Source organism: Podarcis erhardii (assembly GCF_964252035.2).
Source record: "Podarcis erhardii genome assembly, chromosome: 5".
Lineage (NCBI taxonomy): Eukaryota > Metazoa > Chordata > Lepidosauria > Squamata > Lacertidae > Podarcis > Podarcis erhardii.
The window spans coordinates 73,764,818-73,789,984 of record NC_138509.1 but is presented as its reverse complement, the minus strand read 5'-3'; the positions used below and the strand labels follow the sequence as shown (position 1 = coordinate 73,789,984).

Sequence of the window (25,167 nt, the reverse complement as noted above, 5' to 3'; positions counted from 1 at the left end):
GTTGGCTTACAACTCCCATCATCCCTGATCATGGGCACCACTGGTTGGGGCATATGGGAAATGTAGTCCAACATCTGGAGTGCCATGATGTGTAGTATAAAACTACTATACTCAAATAATGAAAGATAACATGATTGTTCTACCCGGACACTGAGGTCCAGAGCCGAGCGCCTTCTGGCGGTTCCCTCACTGCAAGAAGCCAAGTTACAGGAAACCAGGCAGAGGGCCTTCTCGGTAGTGGCACCCGCCCTGTGGAACACCCTCCCACCAGATGTCAAAGAGAACAACAACCACCAGACTTTTTTTTTTTTTTTGAATAATATTTATTAAAGTTTTCCAATTAATTACAAATTAATAAAACATCCAATTTCAAATCTTTTTCCAATTACATCCTTTCAGGACTTCCCCTTCCCTCCCCCCCTTGTATTCCAAATCTCTCAAATGATCTCAACAAGTTCTTCTCCTCAATTCAGACTTGTTATCCTTAACCCAAATTTTTTTTTTTTTTAATAAAAAAACATTATTTTCCATTCCCCTAAAATCGGCTTATTCCCACCACGAGTTCCCCACTTTAGAATACCATGTAGATGTATATAGCCTAAATAAAACATAGTTTACGCCCTTTGGATTCCACATTTCCCACCCCCCCTTTTCCCGGTTGCGTTCCCAATGTTCCTCAATGTCCGATATTTCCACGTCTCTCTAAGTCATAGTCCTTTGCCAGTCCTCTTTAATTTCGAATGTCCAATCATGGAAGGATTCTGTCTCAAAGAAAGGCCCATTTTTTCCATCCAGATTTTTATATCCAGGAGTGAAAAACTCCAAATTATAATCCTTAAGCTTGTCAAATCTGGATGTCCCACAACCACCAGACTTTTAGAAGACATCTGAAGGCCTGTTTAGGGAAGCTTTTAATGTTTGATGCATTACTGTATTTTAATATTTTGTTGGAAGCCGCCCAGAGAGGCTGGGGAAGCCCAGCCAGATGGGCAGGGTATAAATAACAAATTATTATTATAATATTATTATTATAACATGCAGTAAAAGCCTAAACAATAAACAAACTAATAGCTGAGCAGAGTCAAGCATGTTAGCAGCTTATACTTAGAAAGTATAAAGAAAGTCTTAGCTTGCTTCCAGAAAGATAAAGACTCTCGAGGGCCAACTTTCATGAGAAAGAGCAGCATATTATTGAAACCATACCACTGAAAATAGAATTTTATGTGCTTAAAGTCAAAAGGTAAGATTTTTTTGTGCGTGTCAGCATTTAAAAAAACTTTTAAGACAGTTCCTATGTGCAGCTTCCTATGACTGATTCAGAGCTGTGGCATTAAAGGGAAAGGCATTCAAAGAAAAAGTAAGAAATTAACATTGTATTTGAGCACTGGATTATGCCACCCATGAAAACTCTGGTATCCCCCTCTTTGGATGAGCAAGCAGCTTTATCTGAGCTGACAACAGTTCCAATATCATTTGTACATATAAAGCATGCTGAATCAGTGTTACTAACACTTGATACATAACTCAGCAAAGAGAAGTGGGTTGACATGCACACAGTAACACTGTAATGATGATCTGGGCCCCACTGAAGAGGTTTGGATGCATCTTTTTGATGTTTATGAGCCTGAATATATACCCCACCATCCCAGTCTCCTCATCCCTGATTGCACTGACAACAGTACACTTCATTAGACACATGATGTTAAAATATACAGGCAGGCAGATATGAAACAGAGGGCATTTATCTGCCAGCTGAGAATAACTCTTCATGGATCTGAAAAAGAAGGCTCTTCTCCACAGTAGCTTACAGCATAAACACTGTTAAGTCTAAGGTGCCACAGACCATTTGTTCTTTTTTTCTGTAACAGAGTAGGAATTAGTTGACATTTACAACTAGCCATGTGCATCTAGGCTGCATCAGAGCCTCCATGTATAATAAAGGAAGAAATATTCTGCAAAGACTTACTTAGCATTGTTCAGTTTGTCTGTTTCAGAAAGATCTTCCCTCTTGACCATTTCTGGACGGATTGCTTTTGGCGCAATAGCATCTATTAAATCTAGTACAGGTAAACTAGTGCTTATGGATTTGTCCTGGAAGGAGAAGGTGTTGAAAAGTTTCACTATCATTAATGAATGGATTTTCTTTAATACTCTTACCAGTATTTTCACCATGTATCTCCCTTCTCTTTATCCACTATCTCATTGATAAATAAATCCTAATATAATGGTGTGGCAGCTAAAACACAGTGTATGTAATAACTGCTGAATCATGAATGGTCAAAGTCATGTTTTTCAATACTTTTGAATTTTCTCCTTTTTGACAAATGACCTTTTATAACCACCTGCTGCTTCATTTCCCATGATAAAATATCCGTTATGACTAATTAACATTTTGTTATGAAATCCTATCAAAAGGTTTTGGAAAAATCTCTTGCATCTCCCAGAATAATTCTGTATGTTTATGGATATTTTTTCAGGTTGACTTTCTTCTGTGAATAGGATTTCCTTCTACTTATTTGCAAGTGGCATGATCTGCCTATTTCTAGAATCCTAATACTACTTTGAGCTTGCCATTGAGCACTGCATTTTCTTCCTGGTTACTGAAACGCACTTCCTCTCTGCCTTAAAATAGCTGACCCTGCTCACCTCCTTCCAGCAGTTAAAGCAGATGGGCAGTCAAGTGCATGACATCAAGGAATCAGCAGGAGGCATCACAGAATTAGCTTTACTCCTCCAAAGTCTCAGCATGCTATTCTACCAGGCAGATTAAAGCTATGATTTCAGACTTGCTCTTACAGCTTCTAAGCACTACGATGCATACTGTGCCTTTAAACCCAGCAATGTTCTCCTATCTCTACTAATTAAGCTGATGTATCTTAATAAATGAACTGGCCATAAAATCCCATTCTAGTGCCAATAATTGTGGATTACGTCTGTCCATTATTACTCTTCTGTCATTCTGTGTACCCCATGTTCCAATGCCACGAGACCACTTTCTAAAATAGAAAGAGACTGATCTGAACTCTGAAAAATATTGGCTAAATATTCATGTAACATTTATTCGACACTTTTATTTTCACTGGTGAATGGCCAAATCTTCAGAGAACTACATCGGCTCAAGGCCTAATGAAATTGATATTGCAACCAGGCCATTCTCAAATATGTCTTAAAACCTTATGGAGATGTTGATATTTTATGAAGCAGAAATGGTTTTATTCTCAACCACACCAAACAGATTTCAGTCTCTTTGTTAGGGTTGCTCCCTCTAGTGGTTTTAATGCAACATCATATTACAAAAATGTCCCAAACAGCACTACTGCCTCAAAAGGGGATGGATGTTTAATACTGTCTTCTAAGAAACCCATCCTGAGGTTTTAGGATTACTGGTTAAGTTGAAATCCTCCTGTCGCATGCTAAAATTATTCATTTCCATTAAGCAAAATTTCTGCTAGTTACATAGTAAAAGTTCATTACAAATACGGATTTACACACATATCATCTTGTATCTATATTAACATGTGTTACTATTATTTTGTAATCTAAATGTGGTACTGTATTTCATGACATTCATAATCTACTTGCATTCATAATCTATTTGCAGCTATTTATACACAACTTATATACAATAACTAATGCAGAACCTTTGCTATAGATCAATTCCCATCAAAATAATTATGTTTCTGATTAATTCACATTTCCTTTCTCTAGAGTGTCTTCATTACCTTGAAGCTAGTTATTGAAGTACTCTTATTTGCATTTGCAAGAGTCTGATTCACCCATTTAATAATAACCGCATCATTTACTTTTTCCCCCTCACCAAGGTCCGATAGTACGTTCAAAGTGTACCTGCAACAGAAATAACACAGTATTTGCAGTTGATAAGGAATTTAACAATTCCTCCGTATTTTCCTGACGTGTTAAAACAGTTACAAAATACAACTTTCATACAGAAAAAAATTATAGAAAATGTGATTACATTGAGAACAGAAAAAGCAGAAGGGTTAAAAGCAAACTGCAACTTTACTGAAATTGACACAGCACCAGGCAGTATGGTAAAAGGTAAGGTAAGGTAAAGGACCCCTGGATGGTGAAGTCCAATCAAAGGTGAGTATGGGTTGCAGCGCTCATCTCGCTTCAGGCCAAGGAAGCTGGCGTTTGTCTGCAAACAGCTTTCCGGGTAATGGGGCCAGCATGACTAAAACGCTTCTGGCCCAATGGGACACACTGTGATGAGTGCCAGAGTGCCACAGCGGTACCTATTTATCTACTTACACTGGTATGCTTTTGAACTGCTAGGTTGGCAGAAGCTGGGACAGAGCAACGGGAGCTCATCCCATCATACAGATTCAAACCGCTAACCTTCCGATCAGCACACCCAAGAGACTCAGTGGTTTAGACCACAGCGCCACTGCTCCCCAGGCAGTACAGTGCAGGGACTTCAGCATAAGCCAAGTGAAGCACAATACGACCCAACTGCTTTTTGGCAGATAGAGCCAAACAAAGAGTAAACATGAGAGAGAATCAGACGCAGGGCAGGCACTACTGCCGCTAGTCACATTGGGAAGCATTTTATAGATCACCCTCAGGTGCTTAATGGTATGTCTGTCTGTGCATGGTGGGTGGTAATTTCAAACACAAGGGCTGTGGTATGAGTTGAGGAGCTTCATTCTTCTGCCTGCCTGCTCTCTGCTCCAAGTTTCTCCAGTTGTTTACTGAATTTTGTTGCTAAATAGTTTTATGCTGTGATTCCTAATTCTGTAGCGTATGACTTGTGCATATATTCCAGATTGGATAAAGTCAAGTTCCTAAACTGTACCGAAGAATTTTCTGACAAGACAAACACCTGAAAATAATTTATCTGACTTTGCAAATAAAACTGCAGACTGGTTGCAAACAAATGAAGAACATATATTGGTTTTGAAAACATTTTGGTTTTGTGAGCTATAACACATCCTCACCTTCTCATTAACTGCCACACCAGTGCCAATGTCAATGTTGGGTTGCCTTCATTGAGGTCCTGTCCACCAATCCCAACCAATGAGAATCTGGCCTTTGACTTCCCCAGTTCCACTGCATAATTACAATTTTCAATCTAAAAGAAATGACAAATCAAGGTCAGAAACTATTTGGAACCATGGGCAATGCCAGGATTTATTTGGGGGGGGGGGGGGCTGGCTTTATGTTGAGGCAGCAGAGCCGAGTTATCTGCGATGCAATTGGCCAGTTAGTTAAGTAATTTTATTTATTTACTTGATTTGGGGGAGGCAGCTGACTACGCCCATGTTTGGAATTATTGTTTATCAAAATATTTTAATTGGAGCAAACCAACCATAACACCAGTGCAGCAGGAGTACCCTATACCAGCAGATGAATGTGTTTAATATACATATGTATGGTGTCATGCTTGCTGCTTAGGCATGCGGTTAGACAAACTTCATCCAAATCTTCTGAAAATATTAGCTTTTATTAATATGAATCAAGGCACAGAAAACCTAGGCATACACTCCTAGTGAAGGACTACTAGGCAAATACGATTTGGCTAATTTAATACTCTCACCTGTGCTGGCAAGCATTTCCAACCTTTTTTCTTAACGGAACTGTACAACACACCTCCCTTTCCTAAGAACATTATCTAGCCATCTGTAAACAATAATAAGTAAACACAGCTCTAAGCTCAACAAAAAGAACAACATCCAGATCAGCTAAAATAGTAGCACCAGAGGTCACCAGTACTTGGTCCACCACTTAGGATGCAATTACCAGAACCCTTCCTCAAAGCACGCAGTCCTTATACTGGCAAAGTCAAGGATCTGCCTTGAGATGTCACATTTATGGGCAGCCCTCCTCCAGCAGGCAAAGCACATGCCTCAGAGGTCACAATATCACCTTCAGTAGTGTCACCTAAAGGAATGTCAAGTGGGCTATCCAGTTGGTAGTCCTGTTCTGCAAGACTAGAACCATCTTGCATTAAGCATGCACCCACGCTGGTTTCAGATACTCCACTTTTGAAGTGTTAAATGGCACCCATTATGCTGGTACCTGCAACCATGGTGAGTCACCACTTGATACTCTCCTCATGGCCCATCAACAAGCAGAGTTCACAGCTGCCCCCTCCTTATGGATATGTGGGCCATGGCTTGAAACACCTCACCACCAATCCCTGGGGATAACTGAGTGAACTTGGAAGGAAGTTCTAGACTTGGCCTCACTGGCTAACATTTTCTTCCAAGTTCCCATTTGGTTTGATCTTCAGATGAAGTTGCAGGAACGATTAGTAGAGGCAGTTGCCTTCAGGTAAGGAAAGCATGTCCCCACTAGGTGCAGCCTGTCCATTTGCCTTCCATATCAGATTATTATTTATTAAATTTGTATACTACCTTTCACCTGAAGATCACAGGGTGATGACATAACACAGTGGCCCTAACATGCCTACTTCCAATGACTGTAGAGGCCATAGAGTCCTGTAGTTGTATCAATAGAATGCTTCTACCCTGGCTTTGTTTGTATGTTTAGAGTGTCTGTATCCTGTTCTGTGCAGGTGACTGAGTTTCGTATGCTTCATATGTATGCTTACCTACCATATGTAATGCAGAGGGACTTTTTTTACTAGACTTGTAGACAGTGGTTTGGTTTCACTTTCTTGCATAATCTGTTTTGCATTATATCTGCCTTACATGTGTTTTGAGTTCTCTGCTATAGATGCATTCATTGTTCCTGGCTTTAATAGAAGCCTTGAGGTTTTCAATCTGTTTTCTAAATAAACATGCATGTGTGAAACTTGAACTATGTGGTCTGTGATGTGGTTCACTTTTCTTGGGTGAACTGCCCTACATGTATTCTGAGTTTTCTGCCACAGATTCACTGATTGATATTAATGGCAAGGACAATATCAATGTTCCCCTGATGAAACATGCAAAATTTCTTAATAATATCCTGCATGTGTGTGCAACTTGAGACATGTTCAGCAGCTAAGCTCAGCTGCTTGAGTGACCTGCTCTGCATATACTTTTAGTTCTGGCTCCCTGCTTGTGAAACAGCTCTAAATTCTGTTGCATTTGACTGATCTGTGTTGGCCATTTATCATGGTTATATTGCTCAATGTCTCGAGACTTGTAAGTTCATTCAGTACCGTAGGTAAAAACTGCATTTTCTGTAGGCATGTATGCCTCTGTGACATGCATGCTTCATCCCAAGTGAAGTATTTGCTGAGGTCCAGTCTAAGGGCCACACCAAGAAACTTATTTCAAGAGTTGTAACCATATTAATATGCTACCTTAAGCAAGGGTGAATAATTCAGGGACACCAACACCATTCATGATAATGCGGCTTAAGCAAATGGCTGAGGAGCCACTGTGGTTTCCAAAACAGACACTTTTACAAACCTTTTTCATGTTACCCCCAAGTGCAGGATACGGTGGTTTGTTGACGTGGTTCCACTGTACAGGTACACGAATCATCTCATAGAGCTGGAAGATTACTAAAGCATCAGCAAGGTCACTGGTCAGTGTAGGGAGAGGGAGAGAGAGAAAACATATATATTTACACAAATAAATTATTTGTTCCCTGAATGAGATCAGTAGTGTATCCAAGTAAATTTCTGAGGCTTTCATTGCTTGGTACTCCTCTCTTTTCCTCCTAAATTATTTACTTACTTATTTACTCACTATCACAGTCACTGAGAAAATATATATCTATATCTATATATCTCTCTATATATAATAAAAAAAATTATTTATACCCTGCCCTCCTCAACCAAGACTGGGCTCAGGGCGGCTAACATCAGGTATAAAAACAATTGATTAAAATACAACTTAAAAAGAGGATTAAAATACAACTTAAAATGAAGCCTCATTTCAGTGGAAGCCCAGATCAAAAACTGTTTGCGGGGAGAAAACGTCAAATCTTCACCAAGGCCAGCTATCCAGACTGGTCCTACATAGGCCAGAAAAAAGCCAGGGAAGTCCCCAAATAGGGGTTCCATCACATAAGGAATAGGAAAGAGGTGGAGGGGATCAGGCTGATTCCAAGCCAAAGGCCAGGCGGAACAACTGTCTTACAGGCCCTACGGAAAGATATCAGATCCCGCAGGGCACTGGTCTCATGAGACAGAGCGTTCCACCAGGCCAGAGCCAGTGTCGAAAAGGCCCTGGCCCTGGTTGAGGCTAATCTGACTTCCTTAGGGCCTGGGACCTCTAGAGTGTTGCTATTTATGGACCTTAAGGTCCTCCACGGGGCATACCAGAAGAGGCAGTCCCGTTCTGAATCTGGCAGTCCCAGTTCTGAATCATAGAAATAATAGAATCATAGAACTGCAGAGTTGGAAGGGACCAGGGGGGTCATCTAGTCTAATCCCCTACAATGCAGGAATCTTTTGTAAGGCTCAAACCCACAACTCTGAGATTAAGAGTCTAAGGCTCCACCAACTGAGCTATACCAGCCTATCATCTCTAATGATCAGAAAAACAGTACTGTGTTATCACTGATCCAAGCAAAACTAAGTCCTATCAATTACAATATTTTCCAGTGAGGGTTACACCATGGATCAGTTAAATGGCCAGAGTCAAGAATAAAAATATTACCTGTACAAATGGTTAATGTAAGGAGTTACACCCAAAGAATTCATCCAGTTTCGGAATGTTCTTTCTTCCTTACTTTCTCCTATAGCAAAGGGCACAAAATTTCTTAGATAACACATTTTATATGTGCCATTACTCTGAAAGAATATAAAAGCAATGTATCTTTTCCTGAGAAATAATCTCTTCTGATCTGGCTTTTAAAAGCTCTGGGTACAAATGGAACAGGCATCACAAAGCAGAAGAGGTATTTCCTCTTTCTATTAAAAAATAGTAGGTCTGGGTGGGCAGTACTACCAAAGAGGGAAAACGTCTACTGTTTGAGAGATGTAGTTGGTGAGGAGTGCAAGAACTTAAAATCATAAAACCAAATTAAAAGTACTTAACATATTTGTATACCAACACTAGTCCACAGAACTTTGGAAAGTATATAGGGGGAAACAGTATTTCCTACTCTGCAAGTGTAATTTGAGTTTAGCAGAGATAAAAGGTAAAGGGACCCCTGACTGTTAGATCCAGTCGTGGATGACTCCGGGGTTGCAGTGCTCATCTCGCTTTATTGGCTGAGGGAGCCGGCGTACAGCTTCCGGGTCATGTGGCCAGCATGACTAAGCCGCTTCTGGTGAACCAGAGCAGCGCATGGAAACGCCATTTACCTTCCCGCCAGAGCGGTACCTATTTATCTACTTGCACTTTGACATGCTTTTGAACTACTAGGTTGGCAGGAGCAGGGACAGAGCAACAGGAGCTCACCCCGTCACGGGGATTTGAACCGCCGACCTTCTGATCAGCAAGCCGTGGGCTCTGTGGTTTAACCCACAGCGCCACCCCGCGTCTGTAGCAGAGATACAGGCTACCTAATGCAATGCTGCCTAATGAGTACACTGAGGGAGTACACTGAGGGAGCAGACTGAGGGGGCATTTGAACCTTGGTCTTCCAAGTCCAAGACCTCTACTTAATTCACTATGCCACACTGACATTGCTACAATATTATGCATGTAAGTTGATCAATACCATTTTCATGTTAAAGTTATAACTCTGTTTATATGGCATACATTTAGGGCAGATTAACTTTGGGAATTCTGCTGTAGATGAAATTAGGTGATGTTTGATTTCCGCAGAATTAAACTGTCCTTACTGTTTTGATCAAAAGCGTCCGATTTTGGCTGCGTATGCACCATACATTTAAAACCAATTTAAAGCACATGACTTTCCAGAAAGAATCCTGGGCATTGTTGTTTCACACACCCACCCACCCCGTTCCAAGTTACAATTCTCTGCACCCTCAACAAAGTACAGTTCCCAGAATGCTTTGGGGAAAGTCATGTGCTTTAGATGTATGACATGTATGCAGCTTAGTATTTCTCAATGGGGCTATCTGTGACCTGCATCTATTTAGAATCAGGATGGAATGAGATGGTTGAGACCCAAGGTGCGAAAACACAGAACGTACCACTTCAAACTGCAGGCAAGGGATCCCTATATGAAGAACTCCCTGAAGATATAAAACTAGTATTATAGGGAATGATCTGGTCAACAATCTGTCTCACTGATGTGCAGTTTTTATTGCAGAGTGATGTTTTTACAAGGGTGAACATTCATAACTAGTGCATTCCCCTAAAATACTACTACAGCCAATTCTATCTTTTCTGTATTCTTATCACATTTTGCTACGTGTGTAGACATAGCAACTATTTTCCTCTTTATTCTGTATTACTCTGCCCTTCTCTTTCATTCGTGCTCATTAGGAACCAGCCTATATAAATATTATACTATGCCACTGTATATAATCTTAATTATTACTTTTTTTAAAAAAAAACACAGTGGCATCCTACACATGGCTACTTATCTAAGTCCCACTGAGTTCAATGGGACTTTTCCAAGGTAAGTAGGTAAAGGATTGCAGCCTAATTCAATATGTGATGTGTAGAAATTAAATATTTAAACAATTCTTCCTAATTTCAACATATTTTAACCAATTTCACGTTGTGAACAGTGAGCCAAAAAATAAAAATTGCCTTATGTGGCAACCTTATACAATTCTTTTCCTCAAGGCTGTTTCTGCTCAAATTGAGAAACATTACATTTTCTACACATGCTTACTTAATTGAAAAAACCTTGTGATTTTAAAATTTGGACTACAATGTATTTTGGGATCAATGATTAAAATGAGCTGTGTCGATATGCTTGATATATATTTTTTTAAAAAATCTCTAACTCAAATGTATTTTGAACATTTCACAGACAACTAACAAACGCTTCCAGGAAAGCTTATTGCTGAAAGCATAAGAAAGGAAATATGTAGAACTTCACTCAAAGTAAGAATTTAAAAACTGCATGCTGAAAAATGCCAGAAAAATCCACTCTAGACCAATAGCAGCAATAGCGTGCAAGTTGAAAGAACGTACTTCTGGTTAAAAGGAACCGAGGAACTAAGAATAGCACACTATATTTAATATGCCACTCTAAACAGGATTATTCATTAAAAAGGAACCTAAGAATTCTTAAGCTTTTCACCTTTTTGAAAACTGGCCAGCTTTCCATTACCTCCCCCCCCCCACTTCCTTTTCATTGTTCAGAATATACCTTCTGGAGACACAGACTGAATTTTATGTAATGGAAGGGACAAATAATAGAAAACAAAAACTGAGCTGGAGCACCATAGCCAACATGCCCTATGGCACTTCTCTTTGTGTGACTAAAATATTATGCAGTAGCATTATGCCAATAGAATAAAGAAGAGAGGGCATGAGTCACTGAACAATATGGCACACCTCTCTCTCTCTCTCTCTCTCTCTCTCTCTCTCTCTCTCTCTCTCTCTCTCTCCCCTCTCTCAGTGGCACAATGCTAGGTACAATTTAATTTATCAAAAGGCTAGTCAGTAACAAAACATCCCACAATCTTTCTGTGGCAACAGAAATAAGAATCTTCGGGCATAATTGCCAGCTCTTGTTTCTCTGTGACAGCAAAAATCCTTGTTTATCCATCACCAATACAAAATCTAAAACACTAGAGCAATAGCTTGATGCATGAAAGGCCCCAGTGTCTAAGCAGTGGGGGAGAAACACTACTGGATGCTAAACAGTCTCGCCACCAGTAAGGCAGACTATTTTCCCTTCAGTCAATTGGTCCTATTCACAGTTGTATTTGTTGTCTTTTTATCATGCCCTTCATCACCGTGTGATGACAAGGTGGGTTACAAACAAGATAAAGCAATCTCTAAAATAATAAAACAATATAAAATATAGCACTGCTACAACTGCTCCTTCTCAATGCAAATACCAGTAACGTCACACTTCTATATCATTAAATGCCTGGTGGAAAAAGATTGAGTGTGTGTGTGTGTGTGTGTGTGTGTGTGTGTGTGTGTTTAACAACAGAGAGAAGTTGCAGTAGAATCCTAATGCCTTGGAAGACGATGGCATTTACATAGGACATAAAGACATAATCAGAGTATAGCTCTGGACCAGAGGAACTCAAATCTGTATCATTTTACTGTATTTCTAAAAGAGTATTCATGAAATTAGAATTCGAGCCAGCTGAGAGAAAGAAGAGACACTGTATTGTTCCAGAGGATGAAACTGTCCCTATTTGTGTGTCTAAAGTCTTGACTCTCCTTCAGTCCTTATTTGTGAGACTCCAAGTCACAGCTCCTAAAACAGCCCTGTTATGTATGAAAACAGCCTTCAACCTTGCATTTATATATGAATGAATTAATATTTTTCTCTCAATTGTAACGGCATATTAAAAAGAAAAATAGGTTATATGACCAGTGCAGGAGGATAATTGGGGGGGGGGAGCAGTCATAGCAGGAAGGGAATGAAATCAATCATCTCAAGATAAATACATTTACAGGCTAAAGAAAAATACTAAATACAGTACCTACATTAGGAGGAGTCAAATCTGCATTTCATGAAGAAAAATGGGAAAATTATAAATGGTCAAATTATGAAAGCTCACCTCAGAAATAACTATAAAGAAATGGATGTGCTCACCATTCAAATAGCAATATTTGACACACACAAAAACCCACTACAAAATGCAGGCAATGAGGATAAAACTGGATGAAATGCTGGAAGAACAGTGATCAGATCTTACACAAACACTTTCTTCTTCTTTTAGTTCAAAGCAGACAGAGAAGCTTGAATCATATTGGGGAAAAGGTGTTTTAACAATTTTGCCATTCAGGGTCTCTTGAGGGACTCACAACAAAGGACTCATACAGAGACAAGATTATAATATTTGAACATCAAACAATAACAATATTCTCTGTTAAAATATATAATGTACATAAATAACGCAAAGCTATAAAACTGAGCACTGTCCTCCCAAGTGCCGTTTTTCAGGCCGTTACCACAGACCCTTTCCACCTGGTCATTATCAGTACCACTTGCTTGGTTTTAGTGACAAGAGAGGGGAAATGGTTGCTGTTCACTTGTCTCAACTCCAACAGCAGTCTTCTTTAAATGGCTGCAAGTGTCATAGCCCAATGTGGAAAACAAAACTCGTAGGCCCTTTGTAACAGAAAAAGAATATAAGCAGGCAAGGTAGTTATAGTTTTGGAGAACTTCACAACTCATCTTAAAGACCTCACTACTAATCTGCTCTTAAGATTTTAGGGCTTTGTAGAGATGAGGTAGCCAGGCATCCTAGCTGTACTGAGATAATATAGCCTAACTGCCCATAATGCTGGTTGCTCCTGCTAGGGAGGCCAGAGAATTCCAATGAAAGGAGTGGTGGAAATTTGCTTGTTCAGTCTGTGGTTCTTCCTCATCCTCTGTTTGAATTGCTGCTTCATCAGTTAATTCTACTGCTACCTGGACTTGACTCCATGTGCATACTAGCTGCAAATTTATAACCAGTAATGAAACCACATTTCTACAGTTTCTGCTTGTACTCTGTAAACAGGTAGGTCTCCCTCTTATTGTTCCACTATTATATGCACCACTGGTTCCCGCTGATCAGGAAGCTTTTATTTTCACCTAAGACTAAGGGTACCAGCTTCCAGAAATGACATATGGGATGCAAAGTGGTTATTAGTCAATTAATTTTTTGCAGCTTGTTTGGCAGCAAGATAATAAGTGTATCACAGTCTTCATCTTAAATCTTTCACGTACTGTTGATCCATCACCACACCTTGTCCTTTTTCTTTAACTCCAAAACACAAATCAATAGGCAATAAAGATGGTCTCCGCTTAACACTTTTCAGGTCCTCTAGTGTTCCCAACATGTTCATTCAGGTAATGACTGCACCTTTTCACTGGATATCCACTTGGGTAATAGGAAGTTGTGACTTTACTCCTGAGATTTGACCCAACTCTGATGCAAAAGTAGCACCTTAATCACTATGGCTTCTTCTAGGAAACCCACAGGGACTGATGAAGATATTCTACAATACGTTAGCAGCTGTTTGGGGCATTAACTGATCATTTTGCCACTAATACATTCCTTATTCCTGCACAATCTGGCTCCAAAGTTAAGTTGTCTATTTGAATGAAGCCTAGCAGAGAAAAAGTCTGGATTTGTACCAGCTATGCTGTTTTTTGCTTCGTTGGCCTTTCTTTTACTAGAATGCTCACAGGTCTGACATTTCTCCTCTACACTCTAGTGACCCCAGGCTAGTAAAAATGGTCCCAAGCCAGTTCTACAGTTCTTTCAAATCCATTGTGGCCTATTTAATCATGAATTCCCTCTGGTGCTCTAGCATGATGAGTGTAAGAAACTACCAGCTGTTAAATTGTCTCTCCCCTCAACTGTACTTTCCTGTGTAGGACTCCTAGAGAAACAAAAAAAATTGGCTACTCATGTAGATGTAGTCTTGTCTCATACTCTTCTCCTTTTTCTTCCTCTAAAGTAGTTTTACACCCAGTTTCCAGGAAATGAATCACATAGGCAATATATTTGTCACTTCCCTGTAGCTCCTCCAATTTACAGGTCTAGAATTGGAGGGATCAAGTTTTTCAGGCCAAGTATATGGATTCCCAAATGATGGTGGTATACCACATTCTTGTTTTACTAACCTTGTTTTTCTAGATGTTACTGCTTCTTCATGAAAATTATCTGTCTGAGAGCCTATCAGCTCTTCATGAGTTTGCATTATTGCTTTACGAATTTCATTATTCCAGACAGTCTTCTCAGTTAAAATACTTTATTGGGCTCTGCCTAGCAACACACTATTGTTTTACATTTTCATTGTCATTTAGTGGCCCTTAGTGTGGCTTTCTTGGCTCATACTTGCCGTTTCTGATTTATAGGCAATATTGAAGTTGTACAGTGACAAAGCTGCCACCCACCTGCATCCAGTTTTGCAGTCTTCACATGTCATGAGACTATTATTTGTCATCACTCTAAATTCTGCACCATATTTAAAAAACAAAGAAATTGATCACAAATAGCCCACATAAAGGCAATAAATTCTAATTTATGAACTGGATAGCTGCATTCAGTAGAAGTCAGTCTTCTACTAGCATAAACAATGAGTTGAGGTTTTCTGGTCTGTACCTGTCAGAGGGCAGCTCCTAGTTCAGTGTGTCATGCATCAGAATGAAGAGTATATGGAAGTTTTCCATCAGCAAACCCAAGAACTGGTGCAAAAGTGAGACTCAGTTTTAAAGTTTCTAAAGCATCTTGAAAATTTTCATTCCATTTATCTTCAAGTATTTGTCCTCCATTCCATTTCTTCCCCTTTCCATCTCCAGCAAGAAAGCAATTGAAAGGTCTTGCAAAAATGGAATATTGGTCTACAAACCCCTGGCAGTATCCAGTAAATCAAACAAAAAAAGCTGTGCAATTCTTTAATAATTTGTACTGGCCATGCTGTGATATCATATGTTTTCTTTTTATCTGGGTGGAATCCATTCTTAGAAGTAACATGTCCCAAATATTTTATAAACGTTTGAAACCGTTTACTGTTTGAAAGTGCTAACTTCAATCAACATTTCAGAACTTTCACACTTCTTTACTCACAAGTGGCTGAAAAAAAATCAAATTATCCAAGAATGCTACTGTCTCAGTGAAATGCATGCCACGTATGACACTTGGCATAACTCTCTAAATGGTAGCAGGAGTGTTTGTCAACTGCCAAGCCAATTCCAAATGGTATGGTGAAAGCTATCACTTTGCCCAACTGAGATCTGATAATATCTGCCTTTGAGAAAAGCACTTTTGCCCACAAAGCAAATGTTTCTTCCATCTGAGGCAGTGGGTAAGCGTCTTCTCAAGTCATGCTGTTGAGTTCTCTGCAGTCCACCACCATTCTAATGAGTCCATTTCTTATGCTGCAGCAGCACTGGTGAGGCATATAAGCTGCAGGCTTCCTTTATCACACCCAGTGGCACAAGTGTTGTCACAAATCTTCAAAATCAGAAGGTGATACCTTTCTAGCCTGTTCTTTAAAAAGCACATCACTTGTGAGCTCAATTTTCCCCAGTGAAGAAACTGAAACTCAGAGGTTAAAGTTCTTAAGCGTTTGGGGCTTTATTAGAGAGGAGACAGCCAGCCATCATCCAAACTGCATGCAGTGCTATAGGCTAACTGTTGACAATGTTGGCTGCTCCTTGCTTCAACTCTCTTACTGAGCATATGCAGGAACATCCTTCCACCAGAATTCATAAAGAAATATGTATCAGTGGATTATATTTACATACCACACTGTTCTAAATTGTTCTTGAAGCTGCTATTTGCCATGTTGGGGAGAACCTACAGGCACCAAACACGTTTCCCCCCGTTGTTCAAATAGCTTCAGGGCAGCAATTTAGACCCCAAAAGGGGGGATAAGAATTAGACACCCCCCTTCACAGTGCTGCTTCTCCCCTGGACCCACCCTGACAACTGCTTTGAACATAAACAACAAGCAAAAAAGTAGGAACAATTGTGGTTCTCTGAATATCAACTTTAATTTGGCCCTGAAGCTAGAAAAAATGATGCTTTGCTTTAGATAAACTACATTTGTGTAGATGGCATAATCTGTAGAAGGATAACTACTGTATTACTTAGAAGGAGTAGATAATGACCACATTTGGATGATCATAGCTTGGTTTAATAAACCGAGATAGGAAAGAGCCTCTTTGCTCCTTTCATTGCACAATCCGGCAAACCACCCAGGAAGTCTACTATTAACTAAACTTTCTCATTTTGTCCAAACCAGGATACTCTGATTAACAGCTTCAGAACTGTTAAACCCGTTTCAAAAAGTGGCTTAATAACCTGGTTTTGAAGTAAGGAAATATTTCCTCCCAATGCAGTCACCACCACCAACTAAAAAGCAATATTTATTAGGACTACAACAGAAGAGGATAGTGCAAAATCTCCTCTCCCTACCTGTTGTAATCTCCCCTGCCCTTAGCATAAAAAGTGCATATTAAATGCAAAGACACATTTAATACCATATCTATTTAGGCCCTCACTTTTAGCATCTGTGCTCTGTATTCCTGTCATGCAGGGAGGGAGGGTGGGCAGGCAACCCACCCAGTAACAGTTCAATTAGTACTGGGCAGTTGTGCCATGTTTTTCTCAAAAGTTGGCCAGAGCACAATGCTGAATGATCAGCCACAGTCGGTTTATTAAAGGATAAGTTCTTTCTAAAGGGCAGGCAAGAGCTTCAGGACAAAAAAGAAAAAAAGAAAGAAATCACTTCACGCAATGCACAATTAACTTATGGAATTTGCTGCCAGAAGAGGTGATGGTGGTGCCTGGCTCAAGGCCAGACTACGCAAGATGCTATTAACATGATTAGCAATTGTGTGGATGAATGTCTTTTTAAAAGGAAACTCCAGGTGCGGGACTCAATCCAGATGGAAACCTGGCATTGAGAGTATTGGGCTTCAGGCTTTGCCCCCTCACCTGCTACAAGCTGGGAGTGTGAGTCTAAGTGCAAGTGAATGAGAGAAAGAGAGAGAAATCTAGCTGAGAACACAGCAAGGCGCAAAGGGACTTAAAGGCTCCTTCCCACCCATAGCAAGGCTCTCTTGTCTTCAACGGAAAAACAGCCATTCACACAATCGCTAATCATCTGGGTAGGGCCTTAGGATGGCTTTGAAACAGATAAATTTACAGAGGACATATCTATCCCATGCTACTTGCATTATAAATGAATGGGGCCTTCAGGTTTAGAGGCCTCTGAATAAAAGTTGCTAGTTGAGTAACAGCTGGCGTACGTTGCGGCCTACAGGCCCTGCATGCACACTTTCCAAAAGCATCACGCTAGCCACTGTTGAAAAGACTATTCTGAAGTGGCATCTGTTGCACCACAGATCATCTTATACCCATTTTTATGTATTTTACCTATGGACTGCATTTATACAGCTGCCCTATCACTGGAGTAGATAATTCAATAGGAGTTAACAGGTGCGTTGAATTTTCTGTGAAAACATTTTGGAAGAGAAAATATCAAGGAAATTCTGAACATCTCAGTATGAAATAATTGAGCATTATTCATCATTCTCTAATGTCACTATCAGTGTTTGTTACATTAGCTCACCTTCCAGTAAATTGACATCATAAGAAGAGCTTTCGGGCTTCTGCAGGGCAGGGTACGTATTAAAGAGATTTGCAACGAAGGCCATGTTAAGTTTAGGATTGCCTGCAACCACATCAGCAGGAGTCACAAACTGTTTGCAGCCCAGTTTGTCTGCCTGTTGAAGCATGTATTCGGCCCTCCTCAGGTCATTTTTTTCCTTGAAAAACAATATAAAAAGTAAACCTCACACTTCAAAAAATACTAATTTTGACATTTTATACAAAATATCTACATCTTAATATAAGATTGTACTGAACATAAATTAAAATTCTAGATCCAGTTGCAGACCAGGAAATTGTTTAGAAACTTATTTTATTTGAGAATCTTTTTTTTTTTTCCCAGGACATTTCACTGCACAGAAAAAGCTTGGCTAACAGCTTATTACAACCTAAGCCAACCAGGTACACCGTCCAGATATTTTGGACTACAACTTCCATCAGTCCCAGTCATTACTGCCACGCTGGCTGGAGCCAGTCCAAAAAAGCTAGAATGTACAAGGGTTGGCAAATGTTGACCTAGTGAATCTGCCAGGCTTAAACGTAGCCCACGAACAATGTATTGAAACCTGCCAGAAGCTTAGCAGCTGCCCATTTTTACAATGTTGGCCACTTAGCAAAACCAGTAGGTTTGTCAATATCTTGGTACACAACAATACATGACTGCTGCATGGCATTCAACCTGGTGGGCAGACAACTTGTTGGGCAGGTCTGAATCAAAGCGCAGTGCAAGGTTCAGAAAGAAAAGTGTGAAATTACACCTTATTGGAAACATTGGAAGCATACAAAAACCTAAGTTTTTCTCTTTTGGAAACTTCTGGTTTTTTAATAAAATCACCTGAACAATTACAAAACGCTGTCAACAGAGTTATGGCTCAGGTCAATTTAGTAGATGCCTCATTTTAAAAGCAATATCAACTTAAAGTTCCAAAAGTCCAGACCTTAGCCAGCTATACACAAGATCCATTACAGATGCTCTACGAGTTTTGTGCACTCTGTTGATCTGTGCTTGTAATTCAAAATGGTTTGCAGCTGCTTGGTACAATGACATTCTGCACACACACACACACACACACACACACCCCACTTACATTGAGGCCTGAAAGATCAATAACAATAGCCGTTTCTCCATTGTTGCTTCCTTTTGGTGCAATTTGATTCAGCAAATGGTAGTAGGCCCTTGAGTCCTGAAACGAACAATTGAAAAAACCTGAACAAAAGTCCTGACTGGCAGATACTGAGAAAAGGAGAGTCATATTGACATCAGCTGCAATAGTATGTTTTAGCCTCTCATATAAACTCAATAAGAAAATAAGATTAATTTAGTTCTTCCTGCACCAGAAAGGAACAGGAGAAGCAAAAAAAGTAGTATTATTTTCTGTTGGGAGCCACCCAGAGTGACTGGGGAAACCCAGCCAGATGGGCGGGGTGTAAATAATAAATAATAATAATAATTATAATAATAATAATAATTAATAATAATAATAATAATAATTCAACAGATAGCTACTTGAAACTCTTGCAGAAAGCAGAGAAGAACAAGGGTGAATGGCAATGCTGTGATAGGCCTAAACAGTATCTCTCTAATTTTGATTAAAATGCAGCTATAAAAATATTTCTTTTATAGTCTTGGCTAGTTCCAGTTGAAAGGTTCTGATTCAAAATTGTTTTGCTTTTATTTGAGAGATCAAGCTATACCTTAATGTCTTGACTAAAGTTGCTTATTCTCTTCCATCCAGCATTATCCAGATGGTAGTTAACCCAACGTAGCAGGAGTTCTTCTGGAGACAGTTTCATTAATTGTTCTAATTCTTCCCCATCACTTAGCAAACCAATAAGAGCTGCAAAAAGTTTTCAGGAAAGCTGGTTTACTTTTTTACTTTTTAAATTCATTTAAGATTTCACATATATTTCTCAAACTTTAGACACAAATCAGACAAAAATGCATGCTTTATCATGTATTTCAGACTTTATATATTATTACCGTCATTTCTGGAGATTTCTATATCAGCAAAAAGCCCAACTTTAATGATTTGCCACAACAGTCCTAATACCAAATGTGGCTTCCCGTCTTTTAGATCTTGTGATCCAATATTGACTACTGTACAGCCAATAGCTGATGCAGAATTTAGTGCAAGATCTAGGTTTTCCTAAAAGGAAAAATAAAAATGCATTTTGATGTTGACAATAACTACAAATGCAAAAACATACAAGTATAATAAAATGGTAGTGAGGCAAACAAAGGATGGGTGGTATCAAAGTAACATGTCCCATCCATGCAAGTAATTCTGCTTGCACACACCTCAAATCTGCTCTGGAAGATTGGAGAAACCCCTAGATCAGATTTAGGGGGTGCCCAGAGAAGTTCCAATTGTGCAAGCAGAAATCCTTGCGCTGATGGGAACGTGACTTAGTACTACTTTGCACTGACGCTGATGGGGTTTTTAGCAAAGATTTGTATGAGTTTTTCAGAAAGTCATTTATTGTTGTTGTTTAGTCGTTTAGTCGTGTCCGACTCTTCGTGACCCCATGGACCAGAGCACGCCAGGAACTCCTGTCTTCCACTGCCTCCCGCAGTTTGGTCAAACTCATGCTGGTAGCTTCGAGAAAACTATCCAACCATCTCGTCCTCCGTCGTTCCCTTCTCCTTGTGCCCTCCATCTTTCCCAACATCAGGGTCTTTTCCAGGGAGTCTTCTCTTCTCATGAGGTGGCCAAAGTATTGGAGCCTCAGCTTCACAATCTGTCCTTCAGTGAGCACTCAGGGCTGATTTCCTTCAGAATGGCTAGGTTTGATCTTCTTGCAGTCCATGGGACTCTCAAGAGTCTCCTCCAGCACCATAATTCAAAAGCATCAATTCTTCGGCGATCAGTCTTCTTTATGGTCCAGCTCTCACTTCCATACATCACTACTGGGAAAACCAGAGCTTTAACTATACGGACCTTTGTTGGAAAGGTGATGTCTCTGCTTTTTAGCTTTTTAGAAAGTCTTTTTAGAAAGTCATTAAGCTTTTTAGAAAGTTATTAAGGTAACTTAAATGATGGAAATCAATGGTGTCTGAATAACTATTCCAGTATTATCTTCTGAAATGCCTATCCTGGTCACTAAACCAGATGGAGCACAGGCACTATCTGTTATTGCTACTTTTACCTTATTAGTCATTAAAAGGGCCATTGTCAGAAGACCCCAGAGAACATGTACTCTAGGGTTTCCAAATTATTTCTATAGCAATATAGAAATTAGACATGCTTTGCTCTGTAAATGTAGTATCCATGTAACAAAACTGCTTATTGGAGCAATACAAGGTCATACCACGTGGCACAAATTCACAATGGCTTTGCAACAAAAAATATATATGTAGAAATGTTCCCAGAAGCTATCTATAATCAGAGGTTCACATGTCTTTGTTTTCGGGAAGTGGTAGTAATAGGGCTACAACAACAAATGAAAATAAAAGAACTGGAAATTTAAACGACAGTAGAACCTCAGTTCCTAAAAGCCTCAGTTGTCAAACATTTCGGTTCTGTTTTTGAATGTTTTTTGGAACTTGAACGTGTGACGTGGCTTCCGCTGAGTGCAAGAAGCTCTTGCAACCAATGGGAAGCCACGCCTCAGTTGTTAAATGTTTCGGAAGTCGAACCGTCTTCCGGAATGGATTACGTTCAATAACCGAGGTTCTACTGTACCACAATAATGCACTGTTCTCATTTTTTATTTTGCAAAGTACTTTCAAGCAGTCCTTCTGAGGTAGATTTGAAATACTTAGGTTAGGGTTGTGCTGTACTCACAGATATAGTGAATGGAGTAAGCTTCTTCTTATTAATAGCTCTTTCATCAATTGTATCTGGTTGGGATAAGTTAATCATTTTGCTGGGGAAGAAAAGGGAAATATTTAATTACAACTTTCTGAAAAATTATTATCAGTCTCATGGAAAGGACAATTTTAGCCTTCAGCTACTTTAACAATTAAAAAGGATTTTGGCATACCAAACTGGCATACCAAATCTATAGCATAACATCAATAGCATAAAATCTACTACTGGAAACTGTCGGACTATAAGGAAGTAGGAAAATGGAATATTAATAGTGAAGCCATATATGACTCTCTGTAGAGTTTGGGCAACTGCACAATGGATTGTATATAATGAAGATTAGGCTACTCAGTGTCTGGGAACATCCTTGGGATTCTTATGGCACTTTCATAGCATACAGAAAGCAGAAAGTTATTCACTTAGAGTTTACATCACGCTTTTATGTTTAATGCTCATTGACTGTAGAATCAATTAATGACTAACATACTCTGATAACTACAATACTTTCACCTGACTTCTTTGAAACCTAGGACAGAAAGGTTGCCACCTAACAGCAATCACTTTTTAGTATAGAACAAGGCAAGCTACAGATGGGGTGAAATATCAGGCTGTGGGTGTTCCTCCTTCACACACTTGAAGCAACTTCAAAGCCACTTAAAATGTGCAGAAATGGCATGTGGTATTACAATTCTTTGTAGCCCATGCCAATTCAGACTTCAAGTTGGGGAACTGCATGTTTGATGCTCCTCCAGGTTATTTTTATTATTATTTTATACATACATACATATATATATATATGTGATGAACTATGGGGCTACTTGTGTGTAGGCACTTGCACTCTTAGAGTTTAGTAATTAGTTTTAAAACTGTCCCTCTCCGCGCAACCATCGGTGCATGGCTGCCTTAATCGCTGGCAGAATCCGTCAGTGGGCGTTTCCGGAATTTCTTCCAACATAAGAGTTCTTTGACAGAAACTCTACGCCTAGATTCTCTACGTGACAGCTTCCTGCGCAAAGTGGGCGTCCCAAGGGGAGGTCCTGAGCTCTCCCCGCTGTTCTCACTGGAAGCGTCTCGGAGCCGTTCCTCCGACTCTGTTTCTGCTGAAACTCCCCCTCTCCCCCTGCTGGTTCCCTCCTCAGCATCCGAGGGTCTCCCAGCATCCTGGAGCCCCTCCACCACTTGGAGCTCCAATGGCAGTTCCCTGACAATATCTAATAATAATAATAATAATAATAATAATAATAATAATAATAATAATAATAATATATACCGGTGTGTGTGTGTGTATATATATTGCTAGAAAAGAAGGTTTGCATTTCTTCAATCAGTAAAATATATTTATATTGTTGTTTCTAAAAATTATACCCTGCTTTCCCTTTTCACAAAGGAGCAGATCCAAGTCGCTTACAAATAAAAAGCAACAATCAAGTCATTAAAAATATATTCACTCCATCTTGAAAAATGTAGGTTAATGAAATTGAAAGCACCAGAAAAAGCAAAAACACAAAACAGTACTAAGGAACCAATGCATGAAACATCAGCTTGCAATTTGAGCTTTTTTGCTGAATAAATGCAATCTACCTGATTGTCTCAATGGAAAATCTGAGACCAGCAGACACTATGGAACACATCACCACGGAGTGTTTGCATATTATGTTTTCGTAAACATTATGTGAACAAAATGCATGGCTGACTCACTGCTCATGATAGGAGAGAAATAAACCATGAATGCAAGCTTATTTATTTGAACAAGCTATACACTGCTTACCTACAATAGTCTATAAGTTAAAAACAATTAGCCCTAAGTCAGCCACTTCATGGTTTCTTTCTTTCTTGGTCATGACTTACTGCTACATACGAACAAGGCCACTGTCATTTATATGTAGATACAAAAGAGACTGATACCAGCTAACAGCAATTATTTATAATTGCCTCTTCTTGTGTTTATGAAACCACCACTCATGCAGTGAGTGCCAACAGCTATATAACAAAAAAACAAGCCTTCTAAGAAACAAGAAGGGTATAATAGCATGTTCAGGGGAACCCCGAGGCTTGTAGAAATACAAAAAGGAATAATAAGAAGAAAGAAAGCATGAGGAAGCAAAACAAAAACAAAACACAGTCCAATAAGGACCACGGAATGCACTGTCTGTTGTCCGGAGGACAGGGAGGGAGAGAGAAATTGGGAGAAAGGGAAGCATCAGGTGCCCTGCCTGGAGGAAACAGGTGATTGCAACCCTAAACAGGGGCATTCTTTTTAGCCTGTAACATTTTGCTGCAGCTCCCACCTTTTATATTCTATTAAGGAGTATGTGGGGCAGTGCAGAAGCTTCAAAATGAAGGCAACACAGGCTTGAATTCCTATTCATTTCATCGAGAGAAATAAGAATGCACTTAGCTGTCTCACTGAAAATCAGCGAGTTCTCATCATGCTTAACTGGATCATGCTTCATGTGTTTCAACATGAAAACTCACCAGTCAGCTTGGTTTTTTGTGATCTTTTTTTTTTAAAAAAAACCAACGTAATGCTAAACATACCAAAGGAGGATGCCATCAGCAAGTGACTTAAAAAGGCTATCATCTGTTGGATCCATAGGGAGAAGGTGCTTACAGTCTGGGTCATCGTGAAGAGCCTTGTTTATCCAGTTAACAAAAGCAACCTTTTCCTCCTCTGGAAAAAGAAAGAGAAAAATCTTAATCTAAAAACCAGGACAATTACAAAACATAATCACAAACTGAAACTGAAAGGGACTCAATGGTCCATCCAGTCCAAGACTTGAGGAAAGAGATTCTATAGCACAATTCTTGGGCAGATTGTCCCACTTCTGAACGAGTGGTTAGGAAGTTGTAATATTTCTCATATACAGCTTCTCCAGTCTATCACAGGGTTGCCATACGTCCAGAATTTCCCAGCCATAGCCAGTATTCGGCCCTCGTAAGGAGCATGCAGGCGGAAAATGCTTAAATGTCCAGGAAAATCAGGGCGTCTTATGGCCCATGCTGGAAGTGTAGATTTGAACAAATTTCATTAAAAAAAATAGCTTAAAAACCTCAATTGATGCATTCAACGTCAAATGACCACAGAATGCTGGCCATTTTGGCTGGTGCTGATGACAGCTTGAACCCAACAACATCTAAAGGACATCTTGTTGCCTATCCCTGATGTAGAATTTATCATGGTCCGAATAGCCTTATGCACCAAGGAATACGTGTATCCAGAGAATACTTTTAAATTAACTATAATGTTACTCTGGAAAGTGAACTTTA

The 25,167-nt window shown here is 39.5% G+C and overlaps 1 protein-coding gene across 1 annotated transcript in view; it reads right to left on the bottom strand.

Annotated features, from left to right (window-relative positions):
- The window catches only part of PLS1 (plastin 1), a 51,856-nt gene that overhangs the window by 2,445 nt on the left and 24,244 nt on the right, over positions 1–25,167 (bottom strand). The window contains exons 5-15 of the mRNA XM_081862476.1: positions 24,439–24,571; positions 21,877–21,958; positions 20,073–20,238; positions 19,787–19,929; positions 19,180–19,275; positions 18,054–18,249; positions 8,580–8,658; positions 7,383–7,497; positions 4,959–5,092; positions 3,723–3,846; positions 1,967–2,091 (exon numbers count right to left, since the gene is read on the bottom strand). Coding sequence (XP_081718602.1) covers positions 1,967–2,091; positions 3,723–3,846; positions 4,959–5,092; positions 7,383–7,497; positions 8,580–8,658; positions 18,054–18,249; positions 19,180–19,275; positions 19,787–19,929; positions 20,073–20,238; positions 21,877–21,958; positions 24,439–24,571 — 1,393 coding nt within the window. The remainder of the gene's footprint in view (positions 1–1,966; positions 2,092–3,722; positions 3,847–4,958; positions 5,093–7,382; positions 7,498–8,579; positions 8,659–18,053; positions 18,250–19,179; positions 19,276–19,786; positions 19,930–20,072; positions 20,239–21,876; positions 21,959–24,438; positions 24,572–25,167) is intronic.